This window comes from Gallinula chloropus (assembly GCF_964237585.1).
Source record: "Gallinula chloropus genome assembly, chromosome: 5".
NCBI classification, from domain to species: domain Eukaryota; kingdom Metazoa; phylum Chordata; class Aves; order Gruiformes; family Rallidae; genus Gallinula; species Gallinula chloropus.
The window spans coordinates 15,248,254-15,262,613 of record NC_140090.1 but is presented as its reverse complement, the minus strand read 5'-3'; the positions used below and the strand labels follow the sequence as shown (position 1 = coordinate 15,262,613).

The following is a 14,360-nucleotide window of genomic DNA, read 5'->3' as shown; positions in this document are numbered from 1 at the left end:
TTGCCTCTGCCACCCCCACCAGAGTTAAGCACATGGACAGAAGCTCTAAGGCTCGTTGTCTTGATGGCTGCTTTGCTTTTGGGAGTCCCTTTAGGAGAAGTATTCCCTAGGGTATGCGTGATTTGTAAAGAAGGGTCATACGCAGCAGTCTGGTTTTACTTCCTTAAAGCCTTCCACTGAACATTTTTGTCTGACAAGTAGGTGCTCTACTGACTGAAGAGGGAAGAAGGAGTGGCAGAGTCTTTTCCTATCCTACTTGCTTTCCCAGACTGGGGCCAAGAATGTCAGCACCCTTGTGCTGCACTGAGCTGCATGGATAGCTTCAGGCAAGAGCCTGGAGAGTTGCTGAGGCTGACTTCTGCTGCACAGCTCGCTCTTGGAGGGGACAAAAGGATAAAGTCATGGCCATATGTATTTCCTGGCTCCTGGAGGCACTGTGGTTACCTGGGAGTACAAGGCAGAGGGGTGCCTTGCTTCCTGACATGAGCTGTGCCTTCAGTTATGCTGAGCTCCCAAGATTGTACTCCTTCAACTACAAGCTAAAAAAGCTCATTCAAGAAGAGGAAAGAGGGGGGAGGGAAGGCTCAGTCCTGCCAAGCGCTGAGTCTGGATGTGAGCAGGAGGTTAAAGTATTTCATATGAGAAACTCTGGTAAATGCAAAAGCTTTTATACCCCAAGGCAACCCTTTAAACACTGAAATACTAACTCTGGCTCAAGAATTTCCCATGCCTCAGATCCCTAGATGTTTGCCCTGTGCTTTAACTCTCCATTAGGCATCTGCTACTGGCTCTAATGGACCATCCGCTCCACGCTCACTGCAGCATTTTCATGGGCAGAGCTGAAAAAAGCATTTGAGTCCTGGTTAGGCAAGAACACCCAGCACCATCAGGATGAAACCTTCATTGGCAATCACTCGTCATGGATACAGCAGCAGATGGGAAGAGGTGGCAATGTCCCTGGGAAAGTCTCTTTTTCTAATCCTAATGTAATTTAAGAGCCAGCTGTTAAAGGGAAATGCACAGGCAGCTCTGGTAATGCCACAACATCACTTCATTGTGCAATGGCAGGGAAACAAAGGATAGAAAAGATTGGTACCAAATCCCATTAGCTAGAAAATGGATTGGAAATATTCCATCAAGGATGGGGAATGGGAAAGACAAATATGCGTGTCCTGGAAATCTGGAGAAATGATACAGCCCTTAGCCAAAGATGGCATATCATGGTTTGCACCTGTCAAGGGACTGATTTTGCATTTCTTGCTACAATTCCCCTCACCCAGGATTAGGTTCAGTGTGAGAGAGAATTATCCTCCTAGGGATATGGATGCTCATGCTCACAGACAGCAAGCTGCTACCTTAATATACCAAACAGTGACCAAAAAAGCCCATTGCAAAGCTGGGCACCCACATTTTGCAGTATCTCCCTGGCAGACCTCTCTCAGCCACCCACAAGTCCTGGACCTTGCTGTGTGCTGCAGGCACATGCAGGGCATGACTGGGGAGGGTTGATCCCTTAGGGCTTGTGAACCTCTTCTCAGGTGTAAGCTATTAGAGAAATCATGTAGAGGGAAAACAGCATGTGTTAGATGTTCCAGTTTCCAAGACTATTTTCTGCATTCAATGAGGAAAATACACCCCTCTCCTCTGGAATGAATCACAGACACAATTAATTACAGGACATGTGCATCCCTCCCCGCCAATAACTGCTGCAATTTCATATCTGACAAAAATAGGCACCCAGACCTCCAAGGGGAGTAGCTTGTATTTCCCGCTCCAGCTGCCTCCAGCAGCTGCCAGACTCTGCAAGGTCCTGAGGCTGGTCTGCACTACGTTTGAGAGGGAGGGAGATTTAGCTGGTGATTTGGTACTCATGTCACTTAAAAAGAACACAGGAGAAGCAACTATGTGGAAGTCATGCTCCCTTCTGCTTTCCTACTGGCCTCTGGAGAAAACAGGACACAGGATATGCTTCCTGCCTGGGGAAGACTTGTAGCAGCCTCGGAGAGAAAGCACGACCTTTTCCTTAAAGGAAATGCAGGTCATGAAGAGGAGCAGACTGCATTTCATCATAAAACCAGTACCAGGCAGCCATGCCTCCTCTTGTTTTCTCCCACAGTGTTTAAAGCTGATCCTTACTTATTCATCAATGACACAGTTTCATCCATCTCTTCAACCCCATTGTTGCTCCAGTCAGTCATGAACCTTCTGACACAGGTCAGATGCTGTTGAAATGAAAGGTTTAATTCATTGCAAGCAAAGAAAATCAGAGGAGGTACCCCAAGGAGAGAAGGGCTTATTTTGTGATCTGTTTTCAGCTCACAAATGGTTATGTCCCCAGGATGCAGAGATTAAGCATCTCACACAGAACGTGGGAGGAGGAAGAGTCATCTTTCTCTGAGATTCCCAGATTTTAATGGATTCCATAAGGGTAAATCTTTTACTGAGGGGCAACAGCAAAGTTCAGAGAAATCCAAAAGCATTTATCTCTCCAGTTGCATTCCTGCCTGCCAAAATGGGAAGGGTGATTTACTCCTCCTTGGTACACAGAGTTCTTTATGGATCATTACAGGAGAATGAGCTCCAGAGCCATTGACATCTTTTCTTAATGTGCAAGAACCTTGAATCAGCAAGAAGTATTCTTTGGGAGCATACAGGATGAGTTTATCTTTATTTGCTCCCCGCTACCCACTGCCATCAGTAGTGGATCCTACAAGAACTCTGTTTACCACTGATAAATCACTTTGCCTTCATTAAAATCTGTGATGATAGTAAATGAGGCTGCCATGAGCTAAACCAAGACATTTGAAGCAGAGTAACATTAAAAAATGAAGACCTGAAATCAACAAATGCTGATCCAAAATCCAGTGAAATGAATATGCACCATCTCAAGGTCCAGGGGACAAGTATCTCAATGTGGCTTTGGCAATGAAATGATAACTTGCATTGAGTAAGGCATTTTCTAAGAAGCTCTGCAGAAAAGTGAAGGAGAAAGAAATGGTCAACTGTTAGCTAATATGCCAGGACACCAGGTGATGAAACTTTTTGTTTGCATCTAGAGCTGATCAGAAAGCTTGCACCAGAAGATATGGTTGGAAATGGACACCTTTTGTCATTATATTCTCATTTCTTTAAAAAGAAATGTAGTCTTACTTTGTCTCACTTTGACTCTCTGAAAACACTTGAAAATAGTTCAATAATGCTTCAGTTGCTAAGTGGGAAACATTAAAGACTGGTTAGATTTAGTCCTGATACTCTGGCATTTACAAAATGCCACTAGTCTGTAGTGGATGGAATTTCATACTCTTTTCTTTGGTAAAAAGTGTGCAGTGAAGAACTACATTTCTGTATTCACATCTCTCAAGGAGCACTCACTCCATGTTCAGATTTGCCAGGTTCCACATAAACCCGGTAAATCCACGTCCTTATTGCTATAAATGACTTACAAGATCAGAAATGTGCCTGAAAGAGAAAACCCAAAGCTGGCTTGTGTCCTTGGGTTTTATGCGCTCCTGTGTACCTGTGTGTGCACTCAGCATCCTTTATTTTTGCTCTTTGTCAAACGCTGTGTCACAAAGTTACTCTTTGATAAGTTGAAAAGTATTAAGATTAGAACAATCATGTTTACATGTATTACCACCTGCTACTTCATTTCTTCCATGGTGCTTAAATGTTCAAGCATGTGGTTTTCAAACTCGCTACCTTTAATGCACTTAAAAACTCTGCTGGATTTCTAGCTTGCTTTGATCTCCACAGTCGAGGGACTATCTCAGAGAATACAAATAAATATATTTAGGGGAAAAATATTTTCATGGAGAAAACCCTAAAGTCCTTCCAGCTTGATATGCTTTGCCAGTTGATGTCATACCTAAGGTTGTTTTTTGCATTTTATCTTTATGCTTCAGGAGGCTTAAATCTCTGTCCAGAACGAGAAACTTGATGAGGTAACTTAGGAAGATGGTTGTATTCAGGGTCCCTTATCATGAACACTAACTTGGCAAATAAGTGTTTGGTGATTTTTGTTTAGAAAGGAGATGGAAGGAGAGATTATTTCTGTCCTGAGGAATTTACAGACTAAACAAAACGAAAAGGATACGTTTATGCAATGGAGAAGATTATATTTTGTTAGAAGGAATGGTACGGATGTGAGAGGATCATGAGTAGGTAGAAGACATTGACTGGAGAGCTGGAAACAGGAAAGACTTGGCTAAGCCAGACTATGAGCTAACCAGTTTCTTTCTGGGGCTGTACAACACTATCTTTCCTGTCTCTCACAACATGAAGTCACTGCCTTTGTGGCAGTGGCTTGGACTTGAAGTAATCTCAAATTGTCCCCTATACAGCAAGTAAGTAGAAATGAGAGCTGTTTTCTTGGGTCAGGGTGTGGGATGGGTAGCTTGAGAAGTAGGAGGCATAAACTGGGGAGATATGGTGAGGTGGGTGGGTAAGCAAACGGCCTGTGAGAGGTATTTAAGGGGACAATATTCATCCAGCTCTACAAAAGGTGAGGTAGAAGGTGATTTTTCATTTTTTAAAGATTAATCAAGGGTCCTGACACTAACTTGAGCTTAAGCTCTAGGTATGGAGGAGAAGAAACCTCTCCAGTGGAGGTGGGAAAGTGACAATCTGCAAGATTTCAGAAGAATTGGTCCCTTTCCATTAGGTGGACACAGCCTGCACACGAAGGACCTACAAAGCACCATTCTCCTTCCTGACTTGGTTTTGTTCTTCTTGGCTGTGCTGGTGTTTTAGCAGAAGTCATTCATTTCAGTCATCTTCATGACTGGAGCAGGGACAGGAAAAGCAACAGGAAATGCAGAGCATACTGAGTGGTTTTGAAAAGAGTGAGAAAACCATGACTTCCCCTTTACCAAAAGCAAAGGGGAAGCTGGAACTGAAGCATGGCTTTCAACGGCAGTTTTGTTTCCTGGTCAGCTCTGCCCAACACCTTATGCTGGGTTTTCTGTTGAAATGCAGCCTAATCCTATGTATATTCCCGTGTTTCTACCAAAGGCTTAATTGCCATTAGCAACTGGTAGTACAGGTTTCTTTAAAATAAAAAAGTCCCAACGAGTTCAGTGAGGAAAAAATGGGTTTTCTATGCAACAGAGTCCAAAAGTCAAAGTCCACTCATGTAATTATGGAAGAGTGACAGACAATAATAAACTCTCATAATCATGTGATCCAGGATGTAAAAAGCATGTCCTGGGTTGTAAATAAAAATTTCTATGGAATTACAGGAAAGATCTGGAGGGGGGAGGTATTGTTTCATAGCAGGCTGTAAAGATGAGAGCAAAGAGAAACCAATGGAAAAAAGAAGGAGATGGAAGAGAGGGTGACTCTCAGAGGAAATAAGGCTGCAGCCTGGAGGATGACAGGGGAAGAGTTATGCTTTTCTTCCTTCCCACTGCCAGGACTGTGGAAGGTCCTTGAACGAAGGGAGGAAATGGCATTTAACAACTGGGACCTGTGTGTCTCTCCTATGTTGAGATATGAGCACTTAGCTTTGGGCTGAGAAAAGAACAAGCAGGAAGGATTAGGCGGCACAGAGGGTATCTGAAGTAGACAACTTGAGAGGGCGGGTGTGAGAGAGGGATAATGATAGAGAGACTGGTCTGCTCTCTGAGAGCATCCTTGCATCACAGATACATCAAGAATTTAATTTTCTGCTCTCTGTATTGGATAGGACAGGAACTGCGCTCATGACACTTGAATGAACCATCAATTGTTAGAAGAACCACCTCTGCTAGCTCATGAGTGCTAGTTATTAAAGTCTCAGGAAATAACAGACTATACTGAAGATGTAATTTCACAATAAATTGGTAAATTTCCACCACTAATACATGCTAAGAAAACCTTGAAAGCAGAATTGAACAATATACTCATATAGATCTCAGAAGATAGAAATAAAATACAAAAATCCAGAGCATCATTTTAAACATACTTCAGATCTTTTGAAAAGCTACACAAGTTTCCTCAATTCTTGTATGGCCACATTTTTACTGTAACTCTTCACAATCCACTCGAAATATTTTCCCCCTCTCCTCATTATTACATGTAACTCTTTAATTACTTTTGGTTAACTGATTTGTGGACTATTTGTTTTACCTAAAGATTATTTGGTTTACCTAAAGCTGGTCATCAAAAGCTGCTTTTTCACCCCTTGTTAAGTGACTGAAATTAGAAGCATCTTGCTTAATAAGAACATTTTTTTTTCAAAGAGAACCAGCTTATTTTTCTTGCACACAGAGAACAAATTTGTCTACACAAAAGCATCAAGTTAACCTGGAGTAACAACTCAGTGAAAGCAATTCCAGTATAAATTTATTTTCTCATAATTGAGGTGGACACAGAATTGCATACAATTGAACTGATTCTTGAAAAAGTATTGTATTTTCAAAGGAGGGTAGTTTTAGCATGAATATGTTAAAATCATCAGTCTTTCTAGGAAACTGTCCTGAAGATGGAACTACCAAATTCTCCCAGCACAGGTCCTCCCCTTTTACATGGCTTTATCCATGTGGAACATAGAGTCATAGAATCATAGGTGTTGGAAGGGACCTCGAGAGACCATCGGGTCCAACCGCCCTGCCAAAGGAGCTCCCCAGCTCATATTGCACAGGGAGGCGTCCAGACGGGTCTTGAATATCTCCAGAGATGGAGACTCCACCACCTCCCTGGGCAGCCTGTCCCAGGGCTCTGTCTCCCTCATTGTGTAAAAGTTCTTCCGCATGTTGGTGCGGAACTTCCTGTGCTCCAATTTGCAGCCATTGCCCCTTGTCCTGTCCCCACAGACCACTGAAAAGGGGCTGGCTATTTCCCCCTGCATCCCATACTTAAGGTATTTATAAACATTAATAAGGGGCCCCCTTAGTCTTCTTTTCTCTAGGCTGAACAGTCCCAGCTCATTCAGCCTTTCAACATCTACTTCCTCCTTGTTTCTTAAGTCACACGATCTTTGTCTTTCTCTGGAGCTTTGTATATGGGGATATAGGTCCTGTAATAGTCTCCAAGATGGATTCAGGCAAACACTATAGATGTTTAAATTCAAAACATGGAGTGATTCGATGTCTATACCATCATGAGCTGCTAGGCTTTGATGGCATATCTACAGTCAGCAGAGAGACACCTGAATCAGGCATCTGCAAAGGATATTTTGCAGAAGGCATTTCACTAATGTTTTACTATATCATATAAAAAGGATAATTTTAAATGTTCTCTGCTTCTTATATATAGCCCAAATCATCGTACTTTCTTCCTTGTTACTGAGTTTATGCCTCTGCTTACGCTTCAAAAATGTAGTAATTTTTTCTGCTACTTTTGAAGGTATCTATCATATAAAACATGAGCTTGTGAGTGTTGGTTTGTGAATAGAGATGTGTTCAGGGAGATAAAACTCTTGACATCCAGAAGTCTGACTAGTGAAAATAAAAGTCGTATTAGTAGTAAAGAGTAGTGTGTATACATGTGTATGTCTGTCTGCATACAAATACACAAGATATTATATACACATACATTCTCTCTGTGTATATATGTACAGATGTAAAGAATTCGAATCCCTTTTTAGGTTTCATGTTACTGAAACAGTCTCTGCAAATCTAAACACCTACACATATGTAAAGACTTGGTGTCTGATTCTACATTGTTGTGACCTTGTCACATGTTCTCTTCATAATGTGGCCTGCCTTATGAAACTATTTTAAACATGCAGTGCCCAGTAAAATAGGCATTTATCACCCACGATAACATGGAGCTGTCTCAGGGTGTGTACAAAAGCCCCCCTGCAACTTACTGATAAAAAGCTTAACTCCATTTCAGGGCTTATCTGAGGAAGAAAGAGGTAGACCCTCATGAAATAACCGAATTATTCTTTTTTCTGAGATGAAAAAGGAGAGGGAGAGGGAAGGGGGGAAAAATCACTTTAAAACTTCACTGCAGTAGAACAAGTTTAACCCATTGAGACTTTAAGTGAAGTTTTCTGCTTCATCAGGAAGAACCCTGTGGTGAAACATATGTCAGAAAAGAAACAGATATGAGAAACTGGCCTCCTTTGCAGATGAGAAGATTAATTAAGAGGAAAATCACTTAGCCAGATGTCTCATTGGTGAAATTACACGTGCAAGGTACATCTGCACTAAGGGAGCAGCATTACACAGACAGCGCACTTGATTTCCATGCTAACATTGAAGAGATAGGTGAAGTAGATCATGCTGACTCTTAGAGAAAAGGAGTAGTATGGATCTTATTTCATCTACAAATTAAGGGCTGCATGTCTGTTGTTAAAACGTTGCTGTATCATTACTTTATGCGGTTGAGTTATGGGTTCCGAATAAATCATCGAGAGAAGGCAGTCCTTTTCTCCATTCATGTTCATAAATCGTTGGCAAACCAAACCTGATATCTCCAAATGCCACTTTTCTTCATTTGCCAAGTAGCATTTCAGAATGCTTAGCAGCTGGTGAATTTTTCATCAGCTCATTTCTGGGGTAACATTGTCACATTCATTTGAAATAGGAACTTAAGTCTTTCAGAAGTATGTATAACTAAAAGAAGGTGGATTTAGATTAGATATTAGGAAGAAATACTTTACTCTGAGAGCAGTGAGACACTGAACAGGTTGCCCAGAGACGATGTGACTGCTGTCTCCCTGGCAGTGTTCCAGGCCAGGCTGGATGGGGCTTTGGGCAGCCTGGGCTAGTGGAGGGTGTCCCTGCCCATGGCAGGGGATTGAAACTAGGTGACCTTTGAGGTCCCTTCCAACCTAAACCATTCTATCACAGTTTGTCTGCTATCCAAATACTTGCTCAGATAACGTGTTCATGTATTGTCACTGCAGCATCTGGGTGTCCCCCAATTTTTCAGGCATTTCCTACCACAACTTGGATATCAACTAAAGAAATGTAAACAAAGGCCCCATAGTGCCAAACACCACATTTCAAAGTTTTCCCATCTTTCTGTGGGAAACAAATAGGCCAGATGTTAAATGACTTCTGAGCTACATTTTTTTTCCTAAGCATGCATTACAAAATTAGAGGGTGGGAAAGAAACAACTGTTGCCCCAGCTCTACTGGTATCAATACTCCTGGCTGCTATAAACACTTTCCCATAGTCAAAACCTTCCTCTCCTGCAGTGTCCCTGGAAGGCTGTCATTTCCTACCTGTAATCTGTCCTCTCTACGTAGTCTACCAGCCTTTTGAAGAAAAGATGCCTGTACAGCACCTAGCACAATCAGATCCCACTGTTGGCTTGAATTTGACTATGCTATAGGAATACTAATCCTTTCCCAACAATAGAAACAAGCACTGTACAGAAGAGACACACAAACAGACTTTCATTAGAGAATGCAGTCCCAAAAGCCTCTTTTACAAAAGGCTTTGCTGATCGGACTCAGTCATTTGAACACTGATGGGTACAGGGTATATTCCAGAAGAGCCCAGAAAGAAAGGTGCAGCAGTATCAGCAATGAGATCCAGACACCACACAATTCTGTAATACTAATAGGTTTAAGCACATAATGAGCTATAACCTCAATCTTTAGCACTATTGCATAAAACTTTGGCTTTAATCTTTCTTTTTCTCCCCTCCTCCCCCCCTTTTCTTTGCTTTGTTTTGTTTTGATTTTGTTTGTGAAAAGGAAGGCCCAGAAATGCTGAGAACTATGAATTTTAAAAAGCATACTCCTATTTTGGTGGACTTCCCACCCCAGTTCCCTCCGGCTTAGTGGTTTGACAGCATTTCTGCTGTTAATTATTGAAATTTCAGGTGCATTCTGAGCTTTTCAATGTGCAGACTTTCACATTAACATCTCAGGCAACGAGGATGTTGGGAAGAGCCCTGGGGTATAAAGCCAAATTTTCCAATTCATATGCACAGTGGTGGGAGACAAATATACAAGCAGAGACATTCAATTTACATAAATGCTTGTGGGACATGTTTTGAGAATTCTGTGCTAAAAATGAGAAGTTATTACAATCCATAGGTATCCTTGCTTATAAATGCTCACAGGTTTGCTAGTGAAGACCAAAATTTTCATAATCAATAGCCTCCATTTTTGTTTATTAGCTACTGTCACAGACAAACACTTTGTTGATTAAGGGCAATGAAATCAAATTTATACCCAAAGCTGTGAATAACATAATTAAATGTCTACAGGGATCATCTGCAGCTTTTCACAGGCCCTGTCTGAAACGTAAGTGATAATACTCCAGGAACATTTAAAGGACCAGTTTGTAGCCCCAACACTTATCTCATAATGAGTTAAAGATAGGGCAAGGCTGTTCTCAGAACAGGCGGCAGGTGGAGAAGCTGTGCATGATGGAGCTGAGACCTCTTCCAAGCTGGGCGGGAAAGGGCTTGCACCTGGGCTACTGTTCAACTACGGCTGGCAATGCAGCTGGAAAGCACACAGCTCGTCAGGTTTGCTTTGCTTCACCCTGTTCCTGACCCTCTACCTTTCTCTGCAGCTGGGACATGGCCTGTGGTCCACTATTGCCTCCTGGTCTCCTTTTGGGCCAATTCTTCTATGTAGGACAGACTGCACTCTTCCCTGCCTACCCAGAGGAAGACCTTATCTGCTGGTAGATGATGAACCTATGAACTGCTGTCCTTAACTACTAATTCCTTTGACAGCTGGCATTCACCAGGTAAAGCATTCCCAGCATGCTGAGTACAGATTACATCCTGTAAAGTGACAGATTACATCCTGTAAGGTGCAGAGGACCGTCTCCAAGGGGATGAAAACCTTTGACCTCAAAGATGGCTTTGCATAGATCACTGCTTCCCCAGACTGAACCTTCAACCCAGTGACGTTTATTTGTGCGAGTCCCTCACCTCTTTTGAGTTGTCTCATTGCCTCCGACCTGGGTCACTGCAGTCTAAAAGGAAGTGGGCAAAAGCTGTAGTCTGAACTGAGACTGCCAAACCTGTGGAATGCCTCAGATTTTGCAGTAAGTCAGGCAGCTACTGCTTGTATATCTGAGCAGAGGTAGGAGGAAGCCAATGCATCACCGGAAGAAGAAAGAACATGAGATATATTCATAGCCAACAAAATTCAAGCTCTACTCCATTTTTGGCTTTGGTAGCAAATTTCTTTACGTAGAGATTCCATTTTGTTCCAGCCATACAGAAATGTCCATTAACAACGAATGATGGAGTAAATATACAAACACTGTCTAACATCAGCCAGCTGAATTACTGGCTCCCTTGCCTCTCTGTTGAGTATACAAAGAGCCCACTCAGAGTGATGGAATATTTGAGCCAGGCATGGAAGTGCCTGAGGTTAGGTGGTATGGCATCCCCATATAGAAGCAGAATAGATTTGCAGGATTCACAGAGTTGAATATTTTAAGTCTAAACCAGTCATCTGCTCCCACCTGGATTGCCAGGATCATATTGTATTTATAGAATGAATAAAAATTCCTTATCAGCTGTGAGTAAATACAAGGAGATAAGCAAAGAACATGAGCAATTATGTAACTTAACACTGTTCAGTTTACATCAGTAAGCAGCTGCTCTGTGCTCTCACCTGCAGGTACTCAGCAAAGAATTAATATGTTCCGAATAGTCAATGGTTTTTGCTGATTATTTCTGCATTTTCACACCCTTTTCAAAGATTTTTCACTTTGGTTATGAAACAAATTTGTTTTCCCAATTACTCTGACTCTCTGGCAAACATCTGTTGTCCATGCTGTGCAGTGCCTGTCAATACACTGATCTTTCAATATCTCATTTCTTGCAAAAATTGCTGGAATTTTCCTAAGAAATAAGACCCTTTTCACCAAGACCTACCCCAAAGCCCTCAGCACAATGCACCAAACTTGCCTATGCAGGAATATAGTATTATCAGACTTCACTTTAATTTAGTTTTGTTCTTAATCTGTTAATTTGATCCATGTAATTGGGAAAAAAACCCCAAAGCAAACCAAAAACCAAACAAAGACAGACTGAAACAAAATACAGGAACATTCTGTCTGAATCAGGAAGGAAAATTGTGAGGGCAAATAAAGGATAGCCACTATTTTTCACTCAGAGGACTTCCAGCTAGATTGCAAGCCATTTATTTTCACTGGCAATCATATGATCTTAAAATGATTCAAGCTGAGAATTCCTGCCTAGATTTTGGAAAAAACAAAGAGAACCTGATGCATCAGCCTTTTTTCATTATGAACAGACAAAAGGCCCCCCAGGGCACTAACTCCTCATTCAGATCTACCCTAGGGCCTTTTGTGGGGTTCTTGCAAACTGGTTCTGTTAGAGAAGTGACTCGTAATGTATTCAGGACAGCAGAGCTGGTCCTGGACTTGTCACCTGGCCAAGCCTGTTACTAAAGATACAAGATTGGGTCTGAACCCATGTTGGTATTGCACAATGAGCAAAAAGCACCTCAACGAGTCACAACCACTCTCCTGCACATGCTTGGAGAGCACCAATAGCAGTAATTTACTCAAGCTTTTCCAAACCCTACACTCTCTGAATCCTGGATTAGATTTCATGCTTCTTTCCTATCGATACCAGAAAACAAGCTGTAATAGAAACCACAGAAAACAAACTGTAAAATTCTAAACTGCTGAATAAAGTAGAAGAAAATATAATATAAAGCTAGAATATAATTTTTCTTGTTGGTTAGAACTTGCAAAAAAGAACTAAAGGGTAAACAGAAATTGCTGGTCAGGATTCCAGAGGTGCTGCTCACTCTGTCATTTCTGCAGGATCAGTCTGCCTTATTCAAAGCTTGGAAAACATCCTCATTGTCAGCATCCATACAGAACAAATATTCTTACAGAAGTCTCTGGATCAAATCCTGAATTGCAGGCAGCTCCCAGCAATGCTTTCTGCCCTCATTACTGATACCAGGGTATAATAAACAATTCTGCTGTTGGCAGTCTGTTTATTAAAAGTAATACAAAACCATTTTGAATTAAAGCAGGAAAGATTATGCTAAAGCCATAAAACAAATCTAGAGCTGCTACTGTAGCAGTGAAAACTCAATGTTTTCCCATTGACTTTTCTTAGCTTATCAAATTAGAACCCTCTCCCTTCCCCTCCACTTTCTTTTCAATACTATCCCAAAATGAATGCTACCATGCTGCAGTTAAGCCTCTGTTCTCACTTGACTGGGCCAAATTCCCTGTTTTTTGAAATTTACGACAATATGCAGAGTAACACCAGCAGAGGATTTGTCCTCCTGTACTCTCTCTTGCTGAGAAACTAATTTGTTTGTCCTTAAGCCCACGTTTCTAAATTTCGAGGAGCAGAAATGCGTTGTGGCTTTAAATAGAGACTGTCAGTTTGTGGCTTGCGTCTCGTATTACACACAGACAGCTTGAGACTCTAAGCGCAAGTTGGGCAGCACCATTAATATCTCAGAAAAGTGTCAGTACGCTTTCGAAATGCTCTGTATTTTCATTCCTGAAGGCGGGAGGGGGGGGGGGAGGGAGGGAAGGAAAAACATTCAAATGAAACTTTTCTAAGCTGGAGTTTAGGCAGAACTGTTCCTAAATTTGCTCGGTCCTATTCAGGAGCCGAAGTTTGCAGAGCCCATTTCAGTTCTTCACACACACACACACACGAACACAAGGAAGAAAAGAAGGAAAACAGTTTCATCGCAACTTTTTGTTCTTAAGGATTAGTTTCAGGCGGGTTTTTTTCTTGTTTTTTTCTCCATATGAAATGCATTAGACAATCTTTTCCTTAAGCGGCAGAGTGGTATTGTAAGGAGGAGGGGGATAAGGGTACTCACGTGGTTGAGATGTCGTATTGTTTTGGTAACTCATAATTTACGCCTTTGAAAAATGCCTTATTTGTGTTGACAGTCTCTCTTCCCTGCTCAGAACCGACGGCGGGATTGAACCGAACAGCTGGAGGAGCCCAGGAAAATGCTCCTCTTGTTCAGGCTCTCCTTGCCTGGCTCCTGACCCCTTTACAACTGGAAAAGGAAACAGCACATGTGTCATTCTCTTTTGCCTGTGTAGCTCACATGAGCGGGGAGGGGCACCCATTTGCAGATAGCAGTAACTGTATTCAAGTTTTGCAAGTTGGACGTATTCCACCCCTCTGCTTTTACTAGCCAGCAACCTGTGGAAAGAAAATGCTCTTTTCATTCTTAGCCAAATCTAGATGCACCTATTAGATTCGCTTCCCAAACCCCTACCCACCACTACTGTTATTATTTCTTTTAAGTGCAAAACTTGCTGCTGAGTCCCTTCCCAAAATGCCTATCATCAGCGGGTGAGATCAGACGTAGGGCTTTCAATTTTCACTGCCCAGCAGCATCCTTAACGCTCGGAGTCTAACTGATACTGTCCTTTCAACGGGTGAAAATTGAGAATGACATTTAGTGGGTCAGAGTAGTTACGTCAGTGCA

The 14,360-nt window shown here is 41.9% G+C and overlaps 1 protein-coding gene across 1 annotated transcript in view; it reads right to left on the bottom strand.

Annotated features, from left to right (window-relative positions):
• GYPC (glycophorin C (Gerbich blood group)) overlaps window positions 1-13,770 on the bottom strand; it is a gene marked incomplete at both ends in the record, with an annotated part of 30,532 nt that extends 16,762 nt beyond the window's left edge. The window contains one exon of the mRNA XM_084265548.1: window positions 13,737-13,770. Within this exon, the coding sequence (XP_084121674.1) occupies window positions 13,737-13,770 (34 nt within the window). The remainder of the gene's footprint in view (window positions 1-13,736) is intronic.
• Window positions 13,771-14,360: the final 590 nt, after the last annotated feature.